The 17594-nt window shown below is 40.0% G+C and overlaps 1 protein-coding gene across 8 annotated transcripts in view; it reads right to left on the bottom strand.

Annotated features, from left to right (window-relative positions):
- The window catches only part of FBXL4 (F-box and leucine rich repeat protein 4), a 70551-nt gene that overhangs the window by 19291 nt on the left and 33666 nt on the right, over positions 1-17594 (bottom strand). For all 8 annotated transcript variants that reach the window (XR_012763207.1, XR_012763206.1, XR_012763208.1 and 5 more), the window contains one exon: positions 14341-14554. Coding sequence is in view for 5 of the 8 variants with exons in the window: in XM_075414329.1 (XP_075270444.1) it covers positions 14341-14554 (214 nt within the window). In the remaining 3 variants the exon portion in view is untranslated. The remainder of the gene's footprint in view (positions 1-14340; positions 14555-17594) is intronic.

The raw sequence follows: 17594 nt of genomic DNA, 5'->3' as shown, positions 1-17594 counted from the left end.
CAAGATTAAAAAAAACAAAAACAAAAGGTTTAAAAAAATACAAATGATGCATTATAATACGACTATTACATAATGCCCGCACTATAAAAGGCATGAAAGTAAGCGCACCATGGAGTGCCTCTGGAAGGTTAAAGGAAGAGCTTCAGAAAAACAACAAAGTTTTAGGGCTGGGATAGGGAAGAAACAGTCTGCACCTTTTTATAAACTTTCTTTTTCCAGAGAAATCTTAAAAATTACTTATAAAATTGTTACTTTTTATGCTGGGAACAAACAACGGGCTGTTTTTTTTCCCTTCTCAGACGAACTATGTCTGACATTAGTTGGGAATTCTTCCAGCTCCTCAACAAAACAACTCAAGAGCCCAAACCTTTTACAAGACTTCCATTCTCCTGTAATTTTTTCTTCAAATTTTTCAATGAAGTGAATGCTGAAAGTAATCTTAAAGTCTCATCAATGACTTCTTTCTCTCTTCTTTAAATATGTTTTCCCTTGCTGTTTTTTAATCACAGGGTTACTCATTCTCCTGTTAACCACTTTGTCCGAGAAAAAAATGAATTATGCAAGACTCAAATTTTGGCTTTGTAAAATTAAAAATTTATGTTAGGGGTACAGAAACAAAAGCCTCCTTCAATCCTCCCCATGCCTTCAATTGCATTATCTGGGAGGACAACCAAAGTTGTATTATTTTTTCTTATCATTTCCAAATGACAACCTCATCTCTAGCCCTCCCTGCCCTGTCCCCCCCAAAACCCTGTTGTCTCCACTTACGTTCAAATACTTCTATACCGTTAGTTGCAGGCAGGTATCAGATAACATGCCTACATTTGCAAGCTCACCACAACAAGAATATTGCATTTTTCCACAATATGAAAGAATTAATATAACAACGTTCCTAAAGACCACAATTTCTTTTTCATATTTCAGTTACTTATCTCTCCATCAAGAAAATGCATCTTGAAGAATCTCTGAGGTGAGATGCCTTTGCATACAAATTTATGAGGTTGTTATATTTAATAACAGGTTCTATCACAGTATTTACCCATATTTCTAGGTAGCATTTTAATCTTACTCTACAGATCTCTTAAAATATCATTAAAAATACTTGCTTTTAGGTTAGAATCAGGGTCTTTAGGACTACATTAACCAATTGCACTGGATAACATATTTAGAGAAGCTTATTCCACAAATAATCACCTTTTCGTAAGATAAATAGGAAAAGCATCAAAAGATTCGATCAGCTGGCTAGCAGAGAACTGTGGAACCCTGAATATCTAGTCCTCAATCACCAGCTATCACATGCTGTTTGTATACAAATTAAATTTACATTTCTCCAACACATTTAGCTAAAAGTTGATACAGCATTTACGCAATTATTACAGGACATCAAACAGTCAGTATACATTTGATACTATGTAGTTACATTTTGGGAGCTTATTTATCTGACAGAACACCTGACAATACTATTCCATTTAGTAACAGCTAATAATCTGAGTGAAAACGCAAGACCGAAAATTCAACCTTGTCTGAATGAGGAGGGGTAAATGCGGGAATGAGGAGGTAACTCTGCATGGTACTCTAAGTATTCTGTCTTCCTAATAAAAGTAATAGTCAATAACTTTTGAATGAATTCCTTAAAATTCTTGGAACCTAAGAAGCAGATGGAAAGGAGAACTGGAGAACTACAGACTAAGGTCAGGCCAATGAAATCTGCCCGTCTGTCTCGGCCCATCAATCACATTCCTATTCTCAGAAGCTGATCCCCCAGCAGAGAAATATTCTCAGAACTGCACAGAAAGGCTCCTCTGCTCATGATCATGGTAGGAGATTCCCTTTTGCTCCCAAAAGGTTTACATTTACAGCAAGGGAGGCTGGGACCAGCTGACTCAGCCATACAAATGCACAGCTGTCGAAGAGCTTAGACCAAAACATCTCAAACTCCAGCACACACCTCATAAGTGCTACTTCTACCACTGCAGAGACAAACCCCCTTCCTTGCCTTGTCCTGCACCCTAGTATTACTGCATACACATTACTGCGCACAAAATGACTTTGGGAATCTCCTCATAGGCAACGGGCACAATGGGCAATGGGCACAAACTAAAGCATAGGAAGTTCCATCTGAACATGAGGAAGAACTTCTTCCCTCTGAGGGTGACGGAGCACTGGAACAGGCTGCCTAGGGAGGTTGTAGAGTCTCCCTCTCTGGAGATATTCAAGACCCGCCTGGACAAGGTCCTCTACAGCCTACTGTAGGTGACCCTGCTTTGGCAGGAGGGTTGGACTAGATGACCCACAAAGGTCCCTTCCAACCCCTACCATTCTGTGATTCTGTGAACGCAAGGTGTCCAGCACACCACAGACTAGAATTCTCCTGCTGGAGAACCAAGTGAGACATACCAGCCATACAAGACGTAAGAAATCTGAGTATCATCATTCTGCATGTAGTTAAAAAGTAAAGATGACACAGAAATTAGCAAGTTAACACGCCAAACAGGTTAAGAACTCCTTCCTTAAAATAACAATAAAAACGATCTGCCAAGTTACCGCAAGTAAAACCAAACCTCTTAACACTGAACATACATGCATGGAGAACCCCACGGTGAAACAAAGAGCTGACTATCGCATCAAGAGGAAAGCAGAGAGCAAGGAAACCACCACTTGCTTTAAGAAAACTACAAACAAGCTCCTGGTAAATCAAAAGAGAAATCATGCATGGTACTTACCACTTGACATCGAGATAATCATCTCTCACAGATTATTTATCAGGACCAAGTAATCTGAATCAAAAAGGGTATCTGGAAGTTTTTACAGAATGGCCTCCCTACTGGAAATAAGGTGAAACCTTTCGGAAGGGCAAACAGTGACTACAAGTTTATCCCCTTCCCAATTTCACACCAGCAGTTTAAACTTCCTTTGGTAAGGCCCATCCTACTTAACAGCTGCATCCTGCTTTTCACCAAGGATGTGTTTCTGAAGAGTGCAATGGTCAGTGTCTTCGTGGGCAGCAAAGCGGTTTTCCCCCATAAGAATTAATGAAACAGAGGGGACACATGCAGGGACCTAAGAAATACACACTGGTTTAATACAGACAGGTCACACACACAATGTGATCATCACCCGAGAGATGTGATGGCTTTCAACCTGGCTTTAAAACATCATCCATATCACATGTGGTCTCTGGGTATTTCAATGGTGTGCATTAAGTCCCTACGTACATGCACCCATTCTAAATTCTTACACAAGAAATATTGCTTTTCCACCAATCAAATTCAGTTACTTCATCTGCAAGACTGAACACCTGACAGAAAACTCCTAAGGGGAGCACCGTCACTGCCTTTTTCAGCATGGTTACATCTCCATTACCACTATTGTCCTCAGATTACTCCAAGTTTGACAAACCAAAGGTGAAGGATGCAAAAACAAGGTAATCATGACAGCTAGCAGAGCAAAATAGCAGGTGACCAACAGCATAGCTCGAGCAATGGCCAGAGAAGCGACAGATAGCAGAGCGCTGCTGCAGCTGGGCACAGCCCCACCACCCGGAAAGCAAGCCATCCTGAAGCCCGCTCACCTTCCTCAGGGCAGGCACGCTCACCCAGCGGCTGGCAGGAGGAATTTTCTTGCCGAGCCCCACATCTCTCAACGTGAGCCCTTCAAACAGAAAAAGGCTGTTGCGATCTACTGCCGAGCCTTTGGAGAGACAGCCCCTCCTCAAAAGGCCAACCAAAGCAAACCTCCTGAACTGGCCTCTTTGTACGGCAGCTTCCTCTCTCTCTACTACAAACTGACGTATGCAACTTTCGCCAAAATGTTTCACAAAATGAACCAAATTACTTCTAATTTCAAGGAAAATAATTGAGACAATGAAATGTTAATTCTGACTCAGGACTTCCAGAAATACCTTAGTGAACAGCAACTGCTATGTGTTCCTGTGTAAAGCAAATCACAGACTCACAGAATGTTCGGGGTTGGAAGGGACCTCTGTGGGTCACCTAGTCCAACCCCCCAGCTGAAGCAGGGTCACCTAGAGCAGGCTGCACAGGACCTTGTCCAGGCGGGTCTTGAATATCTCCAGAGAAGGAGACTCCACAAACCCTCTGGGCAGCCTGTGCCAGTGCTCTGGCACCCTCAGAGGGAGGAAGTTCTTCCTCATGTTCAGACGGAACTTCCTATGCTTCAGTTTGTGCCCATTGCCCCTTGTCCTGTCGCTGGGCACCACTGAAAAGAGTTTGGCCCCATCCTCTTGACACCCACACTTAAGATACTTATAGGCATTTATAAGGTCCCCTCTCAGCCTTCTCTTCTTCAGGCTGAACAAGCCCAGCTCCCTCAGCCTTTCCTCACAGGACAGATGCTCCAGTGCCCTAATCACCTTCGTAGCCCTCCACTGGACTCTCTCCAGTAGTTCCTGAAGTTTCTTGAGCTGGGGAGCCCAGAACTGGACACAGGACTCCAGATGGGGCCTCACCAGGGCAGAACAGAGGGGAAGGAGAACCTCCTCAACCTACTGGCCACACTCTTCTTAATGCACCTCAGAATGCCATTGGCCTTCTTGGCAGCCAGGGCACACTGCTGGTTCATGGTTAACTTGTAGTCCACCAGGACACCCAGGTCCCTCTCCACAGAGCTACTCTCCAGCAGGTCCGCCACTAGCCTGCACTGGTGCAATGGGTTATTCCTCCCCAGGTGCAGGACCCTGCACTTGCCCTTGTTGAACTTCATCAGGTTCCTCTCTGTCCAACTCTCCAGCCTGTCCAGGTCTCACTGAATGGCAGTACAGCCTTCCGGTGTATCCACCACTCTTCCCAGTTTTGCGTCATCACCAAACTTGGTGAGGGTACACTCTGTCCCTTCATCCAGGCCACTGATGAGTAAGCTGAACAAGACCAGGCCAAGTACTGCACACTGGGGAACACCACTAGTTACTGGCCTCCAACCAGACTCTGCACTGCAGATCACAACCCCCTGGGCTCTGCCATTCAGCCAGTTCTCAATCCACCTCACTGTCTACTCACGTAGCCCACACTTCCTAAGCTTCCCTATAAGGGTGTTATGTGAGACAGTATCAAAAGCCTTGCTGAAGTCAAGGTTAGACAACATCCACTGCTCCCCCCCTGCCCTGTCATGCCATCATAGAAGGCTATCAGACTGGTCAAGCCTGATTTCTCCTTGGTGTATCCATGTTGACGACTCCTGACAACTTTCTTTTCCTCTACTTGCTTAGAGATAACATCCAGAATGAGCTGTTCCATCACCTTCCCCGGGATGGAGGTGAGGCTGATCGGCCTGTAGTTCCCTGGGTCCTCCTTCTTACCCTTTTTGAAGACTGGGGCGACACTGGCTTTCCTCCAGTCCTCAGGCACCTCTCCTGTCCTCCAGGATCTTTGAAAGATGATGAAGAGTGGCTCAATGACATCTGCCAGCTCCCTCAGCACTCGTGGGTGCATTCCATTGGGCCCATGGATTTATGGGTGTCCTGCTTAAAGAATCTCTAACCCTATCCTCCTCAATCAAGGGAAGGTCTTCCTTTCTCCAGGCTCTCTCTTTTAAACTCCAGGGACTGGGATGCCTGAGGGCCAGTCTCAGCAGCAAAGACTGAAGCAAAGCAGGCATTCAGTGACTCCTGTCTTCTCTGTATCCTCCATCACCAGGGTACCCACCTCATTCAGCAGCAGGTCCACATTTTCCCCCGCCTTCCAATTGCTACTGATGTACTTGAAGAAGCCTTTCTTGCTGTCTTTGACATCCCTTGCCAGATTTCACTCCAGGTGGACCTTAGCCTTCCTCATCGCATCCCTGCATACTCTGACAACATTCCTATACTCCTCTCAAGTGGCCTGTCCCTCTTTCCACGTTCTGTAGACCTACTTCTCCCATTTGAGTTTTGCTAGAAGCTCCTCGCTCATCCATGCAGGTCTCCTGCCTCCTTTGCTAGATTTCTTGCTCAGGGGGATGCACCAATCCTAAGCATGGAAGAAGTGATGTTTAAGCAGCGACCAGCTCTCTTGGGCCCCCCTGCCTTCTAGAGTCTTGATCCATGGGATTTCTCCAAGCAGGTCCTTGAAGAGGCCAAATTTAGCTCCCCTTAAGTCCAAGATTGTGATCCTACTTATTGCCCTCCTTCCTCCACGTGGGATCCTGAACTCCATCTCACAGTCACTGCATTCAAGGCTGCCCCCAACCTTCACATCCTCAACCAGTCCTTCTTTGTACTCTTTTTGGTGAAAACTCAGATATCTTTGGAATGGCAATTGATTTCCATATGTAAAACTGGATAAAAGGAGGTTCTAGTAAGTCTCCTTGAAAAATAAAAAAACAACCACCAATCCTCTTCCCCCAAAAAACACAGCTCAGCAACTAAGTTCTTCATTCAAATTTTGGCTTCTAGCAGAAAAAAATACTGCAGAAACATTGTTATTGGTGTTTTCCATCACCTATTTGAAAATACACAATTACAGTTTATCACAGTCTTTATCTTAAGCCACTGAAGTTCTATTTCATAGCTACTGCACCAAAAATAGTTTTACCATACTAGAACTACCTATGGCAAAATACCCAACCAACCAAGAAAAACCTCACATGAAAGCAGTCAGTTTTATTTCAATGAGTGCCACTATTGCTATAAATATTTGTATTTACAAACATGTAAAAGGTAATCTTGTTAAGACTGTCAAAAGTAATTCAAAATCTATATAAACTCAGTTTTTTTCCTCCCATTTAGCATTACGTAGCACAAGAAGAAAGCCAAAGATCAACTTTTTGAGTGTGTGGTCTTTTGGCATAGTCTGTGAAAGAACCATGTCAGAAATTACTGGGCATCTGCTATTCTAATACAGTAATTAAAAACCACATCAGATGCAAAGCCAGAGTTCTGCAAACTTCTATAGAATTGTTCATTTTGAAAGGTACAACAGGGTAAATTAACACTGCCTATAAAAGGTAAAAAAAATCTACTTCATTAATTTCAAGGTATTGTACCTCAGCATCTAAAAAACAACCTACAATAGTCCCAAAAAGCAATTCTTTTCACAGAAAGAAGAATGTAATATATTAATAATGCAGAAACAAAAAGTATAGTAATGGTGAAGTACAATTCTTATCTCAATATGCTCCAGCGAAGAAACTGTAAAATATGCTTCTGGTATTCCCCCCCACCCCCCAATATTTTAAGGCATCAAGACAATTTCAGTTCTGTACTTGTTGGTACCGTGATACCTTGAAACCACTATGTTAAAGATACAAGGGAACTTCAGAGGTGTAGAGAGATGACGTGTGTTTATAAATACATAAGAGCCATTGGTTTAACCAGTTAAAAAAAAGAACACAAATTAATTTTAGATACTTACACAGTACTAGCTTTAGTTTTCAGGAAAAGTTTTCATACTCGTTGGCTTCTCAGAAAGCACTCATTTTCAGACCACTTTTAAGATTTTGAGTTCTAAGGACTTATCCTCTGTGTACTATTTTTGACAGAAAGAACATGTCTTGGGATAGTACATGAACATTCAAAAACACATGAAATACATAATATACTGTTTCCGGAAACTAAAATTGGATCTAGAGGTCTACAAAGCTATTCAAGTTGTTCACCTTCTTTTGGTTTCAACTATTTTCACCTCTCTGTATGTTAGTCTTCATTTAAATGAAATGTTACAGAAAATGTCAGTCACAGAAAATGGCAGGGAATCACATGCCAAATTAGAACTAAATGGTGGCCAATCTTGTTCTATGCTTAAGTCCTTCAGTTCCCTGAGCTAACTGGTGCCGTTTCATCAGGAAGCAAATAGAAGAGATTTTGTGGCCTTTATGAAGAACAAGACACCCACGTAGTCCCAGACAGAGAACCACTGAAATTCTCCAATCATTTAGTTCACAGGAATGCTTATACCTCTTAAGCAAGCTTTCTTTAGCAATCCTTCTCTCAGTTTTTCCAGAGGAAAAGGGCTGAGCTTTGTAACTAACTGAACTTCCTGCAACTTGGAAGAGCATGTTACCAAGGCACAGTATTTCAAGGCCTTATACACACCCCTACGTAGAGTACCCTATATAGTACCATACATGTCAGAGAACCTCAGAGTCTTCTGCATATCTATCCTCATACCACAGCTACAAAATGAGAAAGTTGCTATTACGCAAATTTTACTGATGGGAAAAGTGTGGCATACAGTAACAGTGCATCTCACAAGTGGCCACTGTCCTGGTCACAGATCAGAAGAACAAAGCCCATCGGTTAAGTCCTCAATTAGTGCCACCAGCACTAAGTCACAGAATCACAGAAGAGCTGAGTGTTGGAAGGGACCTTCTGGAGACTGTTTAGCACAGCCCACCTGGTTCCAGCTCAGACTGAAAAAAGCTGTCAGGCATAGGAGCCAGTACCTTTCACACCTTCTCAACTGATGTTTGCAGAAGGGGATAACCCCCCCCAAACCATGCCCTTTATTACCACAATCACAAGTGTATTTAAGTGATGCCTTCTGGATATGGAGATTAACGTAGACAATTTTCATTTATAGACTCAAAATAAATATGGCAGCAAAAACATTTTCCTCTACAGTACAAGCCGGCATTAAAACAGGAAGTCTTGTCTCCCTCGAGCATCCATCAGCTAAGAGCAGAACGAGAGTAAATGGAAATGAAGGTGGAATGAACCTTATCATTGAGTGCAGGCGTAGCCTTTCAAAAGTCAAAACGCTTGCATCCTCACAAACAGGCACAGTGTAGTTTGCAGACTGGGGTTCGGGATGTACAGAGGCACCTTTTTGTTCTCTACATCTACCCGGCAGTGCCAGGGACACAGCAGGGACTAGGACACAGCAACACGGCAATTACTGAATGAATTCAATGAAAATAATAGTCTCTGTAGTTAATTCAATCACTATATTCTGGTTTTGCTTCATTTGTTTCAATTACGCCATCCCTTATGTCTGCAAATCTGTTTTACACCTGCATTCTTTCCCTTTACTCTTCATATTACAGGCTCAAATGACCAAATCCAGCCCTATGAGCCTGCACGCGATCAAAAGGCACCATCAAGGCCCTGCACTGCATGAGTATTTGTCACTGGCTCAACCTCCTTCCAAGAATCTGCTTTCTAGCTAAAGGCTTTCACTTTCCCCTCTCCCACTATCTGCAACTCTTAATCCTAAAGATTTGTAACCCAAGCCAATGAAGTTTTGTCCAAGCTGAAAAACCTCAGACAATAGCTCTCAGAAGCGTAACATAACCCATAACAGGTTATTTCCGAAAACTCTCTAGAATAATTTTATGGCAGCATTAACTTGTTCATTGCTCATGGCATAAGAAAATAAGAGCTGTTACACTTACTGCTAAGATTCTTATGCCTCTTCGCGGTATCTAAAATTTCCAACGTCCTCTCCTACAGTTGCCCAAGTTCCAGATTTACTTTTGGTCAAAGATATCAGAGATACAATGTATAAATATAATGCTTTCTAATGAGTGCAAAACAATGTCCTTTGTCCATTGTAATTTGATTTACATTTAGTTCATTTTGTATTTCAATTATTATTGTAACACAAACTTTAGAAACACTCTCTTCACACATCAGAAAGAATTCAGAATATCATGCAACATGAAATATATAATCTTACATTAAAATTTACACCCAGAAATAAGGAGACTGTCAAGTTCTTCTACGGTAATTGTGGCTTTGGTTTCTCTAAAATACAATTTGGGCTGCATTATTTATATGGACAGAATACTTCATGATAAGCATTAAATCAAGATAATATTCTTACTCAAACCATAAAGATATGCTTTGCCAGTTACTGTATACAATAACAACTTCATTGTTCATTGTATTCTTTAAATGTATCAATGCCAACAAGTGCTTAAATTATGCTGTGAATACACTCTGAATAAATAAACATTAAGGAGTCGCATATCAGCAAATACCAAAATCACCACAAAAAAACTCCACAAGTATAACAGTGGTCTTGAGCTAGCAGAAATTATATTTATAAAATGTTGGCGTTAGCTTCTCAAAGCAAGTTACAGATTATTTCAAGCATATACAGAATCAAACAACCTTTAAGAATGAACTTAAAGCACTGGAAAAAATGAGCTGCATTTAGTAGAGAGGAGTATAGTGACGCAGGACAATTTTTTTTCTTTTTTTTTTTTTTTTTTTTTTTTTATTCTTCTTTGGCCTGGACCAAGTTACTGAAAGTCACTGGATTTTCCTCCTTGTAACAGTTCAAGGGTGTTGGAAGCTTCCCTCAGAGGTCTGAAACTGATTTTGTACATAGAAACTTGCACTCAATAAGTCAAGGAAATAACATTATATATGCACGGTTAGGACCAAAGACCATAAACTCCTCCAGAGAGTACATCTATCTTCCAAAATAGCAATGCAGTGCTTTTGGTACCAGAGATAGTACATAGCAGAACTCCAGAACTGACCATTACACTATAAACATACACTTCAGAACTCTAACTACAGAGACAATGGGAACATTTTTAAATACAAAACCTCTACAAAGAAAACAGCTAAAACAATAAGCAACTGTCATAACAATTACTCAGAAGATTACATAATATGTTGTCTATTTTATTAAGTTTGTTTTCCACACAATTTGTTTTTCTGTACCTAACAGGTAAAAACCGTTAAACAGTAGTCAGTTTTCTGCAGAGTATTTTCTCAGAATTCATCCGCTAGTGTCATAATAATCATATAAACAGAAAAGTACAACAAATACTTTAAATCTTACAAGCATTTTTTCTCTTTTTTCATTAAAAAAAACAAAAAATAAAAGGAAAGAGTATTGCAAGATGTAGACTGAGCAGGGAGATCCTACACCTGGGCAGGTACATGGGAATTTGTTTACATTTAATCAACATATAATTTATTTAACTATTAGTGCTGTACTTTGTAAAGCACCACTCCAAACCACAAACAGCTTTATCAACATACTGACAAGAAGGATGGAGAATCTTCATCCCGTATCCTATGTTATTTAATCACACGCCCAAATCCACAACCAAATGAACAAGTTGTACTATTTACCCAGATGTGCTCTAACACAACACTGCATTTTCAACAGAGATTGACAACTGTGGAGTAGGAAAATGACCCCTTTTTCACTAGCATCACAAATAACACGCAGAAAGGGGCCCTCCTTTAAGAGTCTGTTAGAGCTTTAAGTCCTATTTTGCTTTTCTTGTTCTCTTTAGTGTTGCTCTTTTTAAAAAAAATGATCACTTCCCTTAAATAATTCAACTTTAGTGTTTACCTTGATCAGCCACAATAAACTCAGAGTGTTTACACGCATAAAGGGTAGTTCCCCTCTTCCTTTAATCCAATTTTATTAGGCTTCAATACCTGTCACTGCTTCAGATTGTGCAGTAAGACACACACAAAGAAAATTATGATACCCCATCAGAGAACTCATTTTGGTCAACTTTTCACCTACATGTTCTCTGCATATTCATTCCTTCTTCACATTTTGGTAATTATCTCAAAATCCCCAATAATGTCAGAAGCACATCACCCCATTTTTACATCAAGGCGGTTAACACAAGGATGAACAGCAATGCCGTCCTTCCACCACAAAAAATGACACCACACTGATAACGATGGTAGGACTTGTACCTCTGCCATTCTAGAGTATGATGCGAGAAGAAAATTTAGATCAAGAGACTTGGTGCTTTATTTTGTTTGTTCTTTGGTTTATTTTTATAAAAAAGCAAACCACTGATTTATTTAGGAAAACAGCGGTCTAAATGGAACATAGGGATTTTTCTTTTGGTTTCGTTTTTTTTTTATTTTTGAGACAGAACTTTTACAGAGGATCGTAGCACACACATCAGCTCTGTTCTTCTAATCTTCTTTCTTACCTTCTCTTAATAATAAGTGTTATCAGCTAGTAATTTTCCCTAGTGGATTCATCACCTAAGATTCTTTTGTCTGAGCAGGTCCAGCTGCCAACAATACAACACCAAGCTCTTGATTACACATTAGCTTTGTTCCCTTGTTTGCTCCTTAGAAGCTCCGACAATAAAGAACCAGCAGTAGCAGAAATTTCACAAAGATCAAGAACATTACTGTATTACAGTTCTTTGATAAGTTTTAGTGAAGTCTAAATCACTCCAGATCATGCTTGACGGATTTATCTATCCTGTCTTTTTTGCATCTAGACATCAGTTACTACTTAACATCTCGATATCAGCTGAAGAGTACGGAAGGAACGGCAGCCTATTTCGTATAGAAAAACAAAACTGGCACTAAGAGAAGCTAATGGTGAGAAAGCAATGTCATTTCTATAAATCTGTGAGTTTCATAACTCTAATCCTCTAATTAAAATCCTGTGCTACATCTTCATTCTTTTCCTTTTACTCTCCCACCTGTGATGCGCAATGTATATTGCTAAGTGGCTTCAGCCAATTTACCTCTTTAAATTTCTAGAAATTTCTCTTCCATGGTTTGTTAGGAACAGTGCCTTTTGTTTATACTTATGTATAAAATGGAAACACTATCTTGAATAAGCTTGAATATGAATGAATGCTCTTGTCAGCTGCAAGCAGATGCATGTCCATACACATGAAAGGCAGAAATGAATCTTCACAATCCAAGGGCTTCAAAGTCAGGGAATCTTTACCACCTACAATGAATCTAACTTTAAGTTCTGTTCAGCAAAGTGATAGCTGAAAAATGACAGTTACCAATCATTTTCAGAGCACACCTCAGCTGCTGCACTACGACAAACACAAAGTCTCAAACTTTAGAAGTTACCCGAGTAGAGTCAAGCAGATCATGCTCAATCAACAGTGGAAAAAAATAAAGTTATACAATCTTTACCTCTAATACCATGATCTGTTTTGGATTTGAAAAAGCCTTGTGAAGTACAGAGGCACATGTTCAAAGAGAGCTAAGGAGATTTATCCAAGCTTTACAGAAGGTCTAGTAAGATACAAACAGAACAGATACGCCCAACCTGCTGACACAGAGCACTATACAAAAGGCACTTCAAAGCACAGTTCACCAAATTATTTTTTGGTTTGAAGAAAACAATAATTACTTCAATACATAGAACAACTACCACAAAGTAACCAGTTATCGAGGGGCACTGGCTTCATGGTGACTGCCTGCATACCCCACGGCAAGTGCCCATCATTCCAGGTAGCCTACCCTTCAATCTAACTGCCTTGCGTTGCCACATCACCGTTACAGACAGCTAGCTAGACCTTGGACACAAACACACATATTATTTACCAAAAAAAGGACAACAAGATGCAACTAACTTTGTAACATGTGTGTTTGGTGTGAACTGCTTATAAATGAAATAAGGTACTGTAACTTCAGATGCCTCTCAGACGTCTAGCAGACAGAACCCACTGTTCCAGCTTCACTTCTTCCGCTACTCTACAGCTTAACACCCCACATAATCCAGTGTCATAACCTCATTTCTGTGTACCAAAAGCACAGGCAGAAGTAGCACGCACAAGCAAACTCTTCTTCAAATATTTTTAACCAAGAACTAAAAGCCAGAAAAAAAATGCAGGGACGCGTTCTTCCCCCCACTCTGGAGCCCTACTAAGCAGTAGCTTTGCAACAAGAGAAGCACAAGTATGAGAGCTTCCATCTAATAGAGAGTAGCAAGGTTGTAAGATATGAGTAATGTAGCTAGTGAGAAGTAATGGAATTGTTTCTGATTTGAATTGCTGAATTTACTAGGATATAACATTTGTAAAACATAGTAAGCTCCAACAGTTTTCTCAACCGCAGCATGTAAAACCATTCCATCTCAGAGAGGAAATACGTTGCAGCAAACAGTAACAACTCTGATTTGGGTAGTTGAGTAACTGTATAAAGAAGTAATTTTTACGATGTAAATGTAAAGCATTTTACAAAATTTGTGTTCCATGTCTCAAATGCTGCTAATATACAAATCCGTTAGGGATCTAGAAATTAGCAAGTCATTCTAAAGGACAGAACGTTGAGTTTTACAGTAAGTTACTCAACAGGATAATTTGCTAATTATATTGCCAAATACAGCCTGTCTAGAGTACACTTCAAAACAAAAGAAAAGCTTTCAAATTTGTGATTTCACTATATCACTTAAAACATCTGGTGAAAAGTCACCTATCATCTATGCAAGTTAAAACATGCAGGCTTTTTATTTATTTTTGTTAAATCTAGAAGCTATTTTGAAAATTAAAAAAAAAATCCTCTGGTTTTTGAAACTACCTTTGAATTTTCTGTATTTACCTTTGAATTTACATGCATAATTCGAGTTCACTTCATTACTGAAATAAAAAAAAAAAAATACAAGTCTACCAGGATTGAAAGTATTTATTGCAAAGGTTAAAAACACTTGTTCCTACCTCCACTTTTGTTCGGTAGAGAATGAGACGCTTTAGGCTGCCCACTTTGGCTATGTGGTTGAAAGCCTGAGGTGGTATTTTATCACATGACGAGAGATTTAATTCCTGAAGATTTGGACACATTTCAGTAATGACCTCCAAACATGTTTCATTGAGGAAATGGCCACACGACAACTCAAGACGTACTAGTTCAGAGCCACAAACTTTCAAGAACCTGTAAAAACATATTTCAAGTGAAAAATAAAGTACTTTTACACGTGAGTCTGAACACTGTGAGAACCTTAAGCATGCAAACCAGGAAACAGTTCCTTTCAAAGCCTACAGACCACAGCTCTTATGTCACCTCAGTTAACTAAGGGAAAATGTGAACAGGTTATCGTAAATTAATCATAACCAATCTGAAGCAGTTATTTCTGAATCAAATCTGTACAAATCCAGAAGAGACCAAACTAATTAGGTGTTGAGTTAGAGAGCAATATTCAAAACTCAATGGTAGTCCGAGAGTCAAGACTGTTTCAACATTAACTTCACACTGTACACAACCTAGATATTATACAATGTTTTGTACAAAGGAATATTTGACTACATGCATTTGAAGAAGCACGGAAGGCTAAATATGCTATACATGGCATAAGGAGGCTAACGTCACTAGAGCAGGCTTAAAAAGCAATTCTACCTTGAAAACGAATTGCAAAAGAATCATTGGGGGCAAGAACAGTACAGACAGTACAGCTTTTTATTAAATTAACATTAGTCTTGAAAGCTCTTTTTTGGTTTAGAAAGTTGGAGCATGCTTCCTTCTTGCCATTTACTCTGAAACAATGGAGCAAAGTACAACACAGATAACATCTGAAATGCTTTTAAACAGTCCCCAAAGCCAATTCTGACAATAGCGTGCAAGCTTCCACCACTAATTATGTATTTCTTTTTATCTCAGAAAAATCTGCAAATGTAAAAATGAGGTTAAACAAATACTTTTAAATGGATTCAGGAGAAGGATTTGAAGACTTTTAGAAAAACATCTCATCCCTTTCATTAACAAGTCAGTCAAAATCAACACTTTGTAGCTGTTCCAGAACACAGAGATTCCGAAGGACTATTTCACATGACTTTCACTGCAATTATAAAAATCTAAGGTATTAGAAAACAAAATATCCAAAATTTAGAAACTTCGATGGTCTCTGCATGAATTACACTTTCTGTCAGAGATCGTGTGTCAGAAATTCAAGCTCCATTATATCTAATCCAAACTTTATAATTAAAAACATACAAGCTTATGGCCCTTTTTATTGCAAAGATAACCTTCACACTGTGAATCAATTGCTAGGCTTGTAAGTTTGATATTTAATAGGAAAAAAACCCCACATATTTGCAATTATTTTGTTATACTTTATTTTAATAGTTTCTCCAGTAGGAAAAAATGAAGTTCTTAACTTATTGATTGCAATGAGTTCCCCTTGTTACCTCCTAGAATAATGGAGCTACTTGTGAGAGAGCACGAATTGGTTTCTCGTAATAAATATTCTGATCTGCTCTGTTACCAGTTCTGTCCTACAAAAATCTTCACGCAGACAAAGCAGCTTTAGGTTCTGACACTTTCCCCACTAAGTATTACTTCTTGGGTTTAACTGATACAATAGAAATGCCAGAGAGACATGAGGCTTCTGCTTGCACAAGAACTCCTACTGCAATGACTAAACCAGTATTAGCCTTCCCAAGACTTCGCTCCTGCTGAAACCCAGGGTGAAAGAGCTGCTAGTCTTAAAAGCAGACACTTTCAGGGAGGCATTCCTCACTGACACTAACAGTAGCACAGGACTTGAAATCCGTCTTTCAAGATCCAAGTTTTCAAACCTTCTCCTTTTCTTGTTTTTTCATTACCCACTCAAGTCACACTTGCCACTCAGCATCCCCCTTCTTTATCCCTTTCATCTCGCACATTACACAGCCTCAGTTTGATTACGCAGACCCTACGCAATACGGAGGGGAAAGGAGATTCCAGGGTGGCATCTCCATCCCTGGAGGTTTCCAAGAGTCACCTGAAACCTTGACTGACCTGATCTAGCGTTGGGGACACTGCCACTTCAAGTGGGAGCTTGGAGTAGACGACCTTCAGAGGTCCCTAACATCCAACATTCCTATGAGCCTATGCAAACAGAAACAAAGAGAGGGTTTGAGACACGAAAGTGGAGACATAAGCCTCACAGCCACGGGTGTTCTGCTAAGCATGGCCTTCAAATCTAATCTTCCACTATTTTTGTCTAACACTTCAGTCTCTCTCTAAAATTTATTTTAGCAGAGTTTAATCAAACACCAAGCACCTCTTTGCTGTTTTCACACTGGATACAGTGAACTCATCTAGACTGATAAGCCTTCTTATGGGAGTGTCAGAGCTGAAATGACACGACAATTCAGAACAATTAACATCAGGTATTTAAACATTAAACTGCTATTTTAAACTAGCAATAAAGTTCAACACTGCCATGGAAAAATGCAGGATGGAAATCCCCTGGAAATCAGAGTAGAGACATATGGATTCATTGCTGATTAGCAATTAGCCAATTCCTCTATTTAATGAGTGCTTTAACAATACATTCACACAGCTTCTCTCATCAACAAATTATCAGGTTTGTTTGAATGGTGATGTTTTCCATAAAACCTTGTCAATTGCCACTTATCACACCTTTAGCTTTTAATTTGTGAACGGATAAATATTTTATGAATTACTCCATTACAATAATGGATGTTAGGTTAACCGCCATATAATTTAACAGGGCTTGGCTGTTATAAATGTTGGTACAGATCAACGCTTTTCTTGTTCTACAACTATTAAAACTTAACATTACCAGATCAGGGAAACACTTATTTAACCCCCTAGACTTGGAGAAGAACTCCAGCCTTAGCAGCCTGAGGAGTTATTATCTTCATAACGTTTTATTTAAATTAATTACACTTGAAACACACAGGCAGAGCAAACACAGCAACAAGCACTGCACATCATGGCTTTGCTGCCTTTTTGGAAAAGGTTATTTAGGTGACATTAAACAGAAAAGCAAGGGGGATAAGGGACATGCAGCAAGAACGAGCTGACAGGCATGAAGTCAAGAGATGACCAGAAACAGGAGGAGGAATATGAGGAAGGCACCAACCAGCACAGGGCAGAGAACATTTGGCAGAACTGCAGAGTTCCCTGAACAGCACCCCAATCTTTGTCTGCACTTAAGAGGCTGCTCAGGACAGCGGTTTTTGCTAAC

The sequence above is a fragment of the Opisthocomus hoazin genome, chromosome 2, assembly GCF_030867145.1.
Source record: "Opisthocomus hoazin isolate bOpiHoa1 chromosome 2, bOpiHoa1.hap1, whole genome shotgun sequence".
NCBI classification, from domain to species: Eukaryota; Metazoa; Chordata; class Aves; order Opisthocomiformes; family Opisthocomidae; genus Opisthocomus; species Opisthocomus hoazin.
This window is presented reverse-complemented; position numbering and strand designations above follow the sequence as displayed.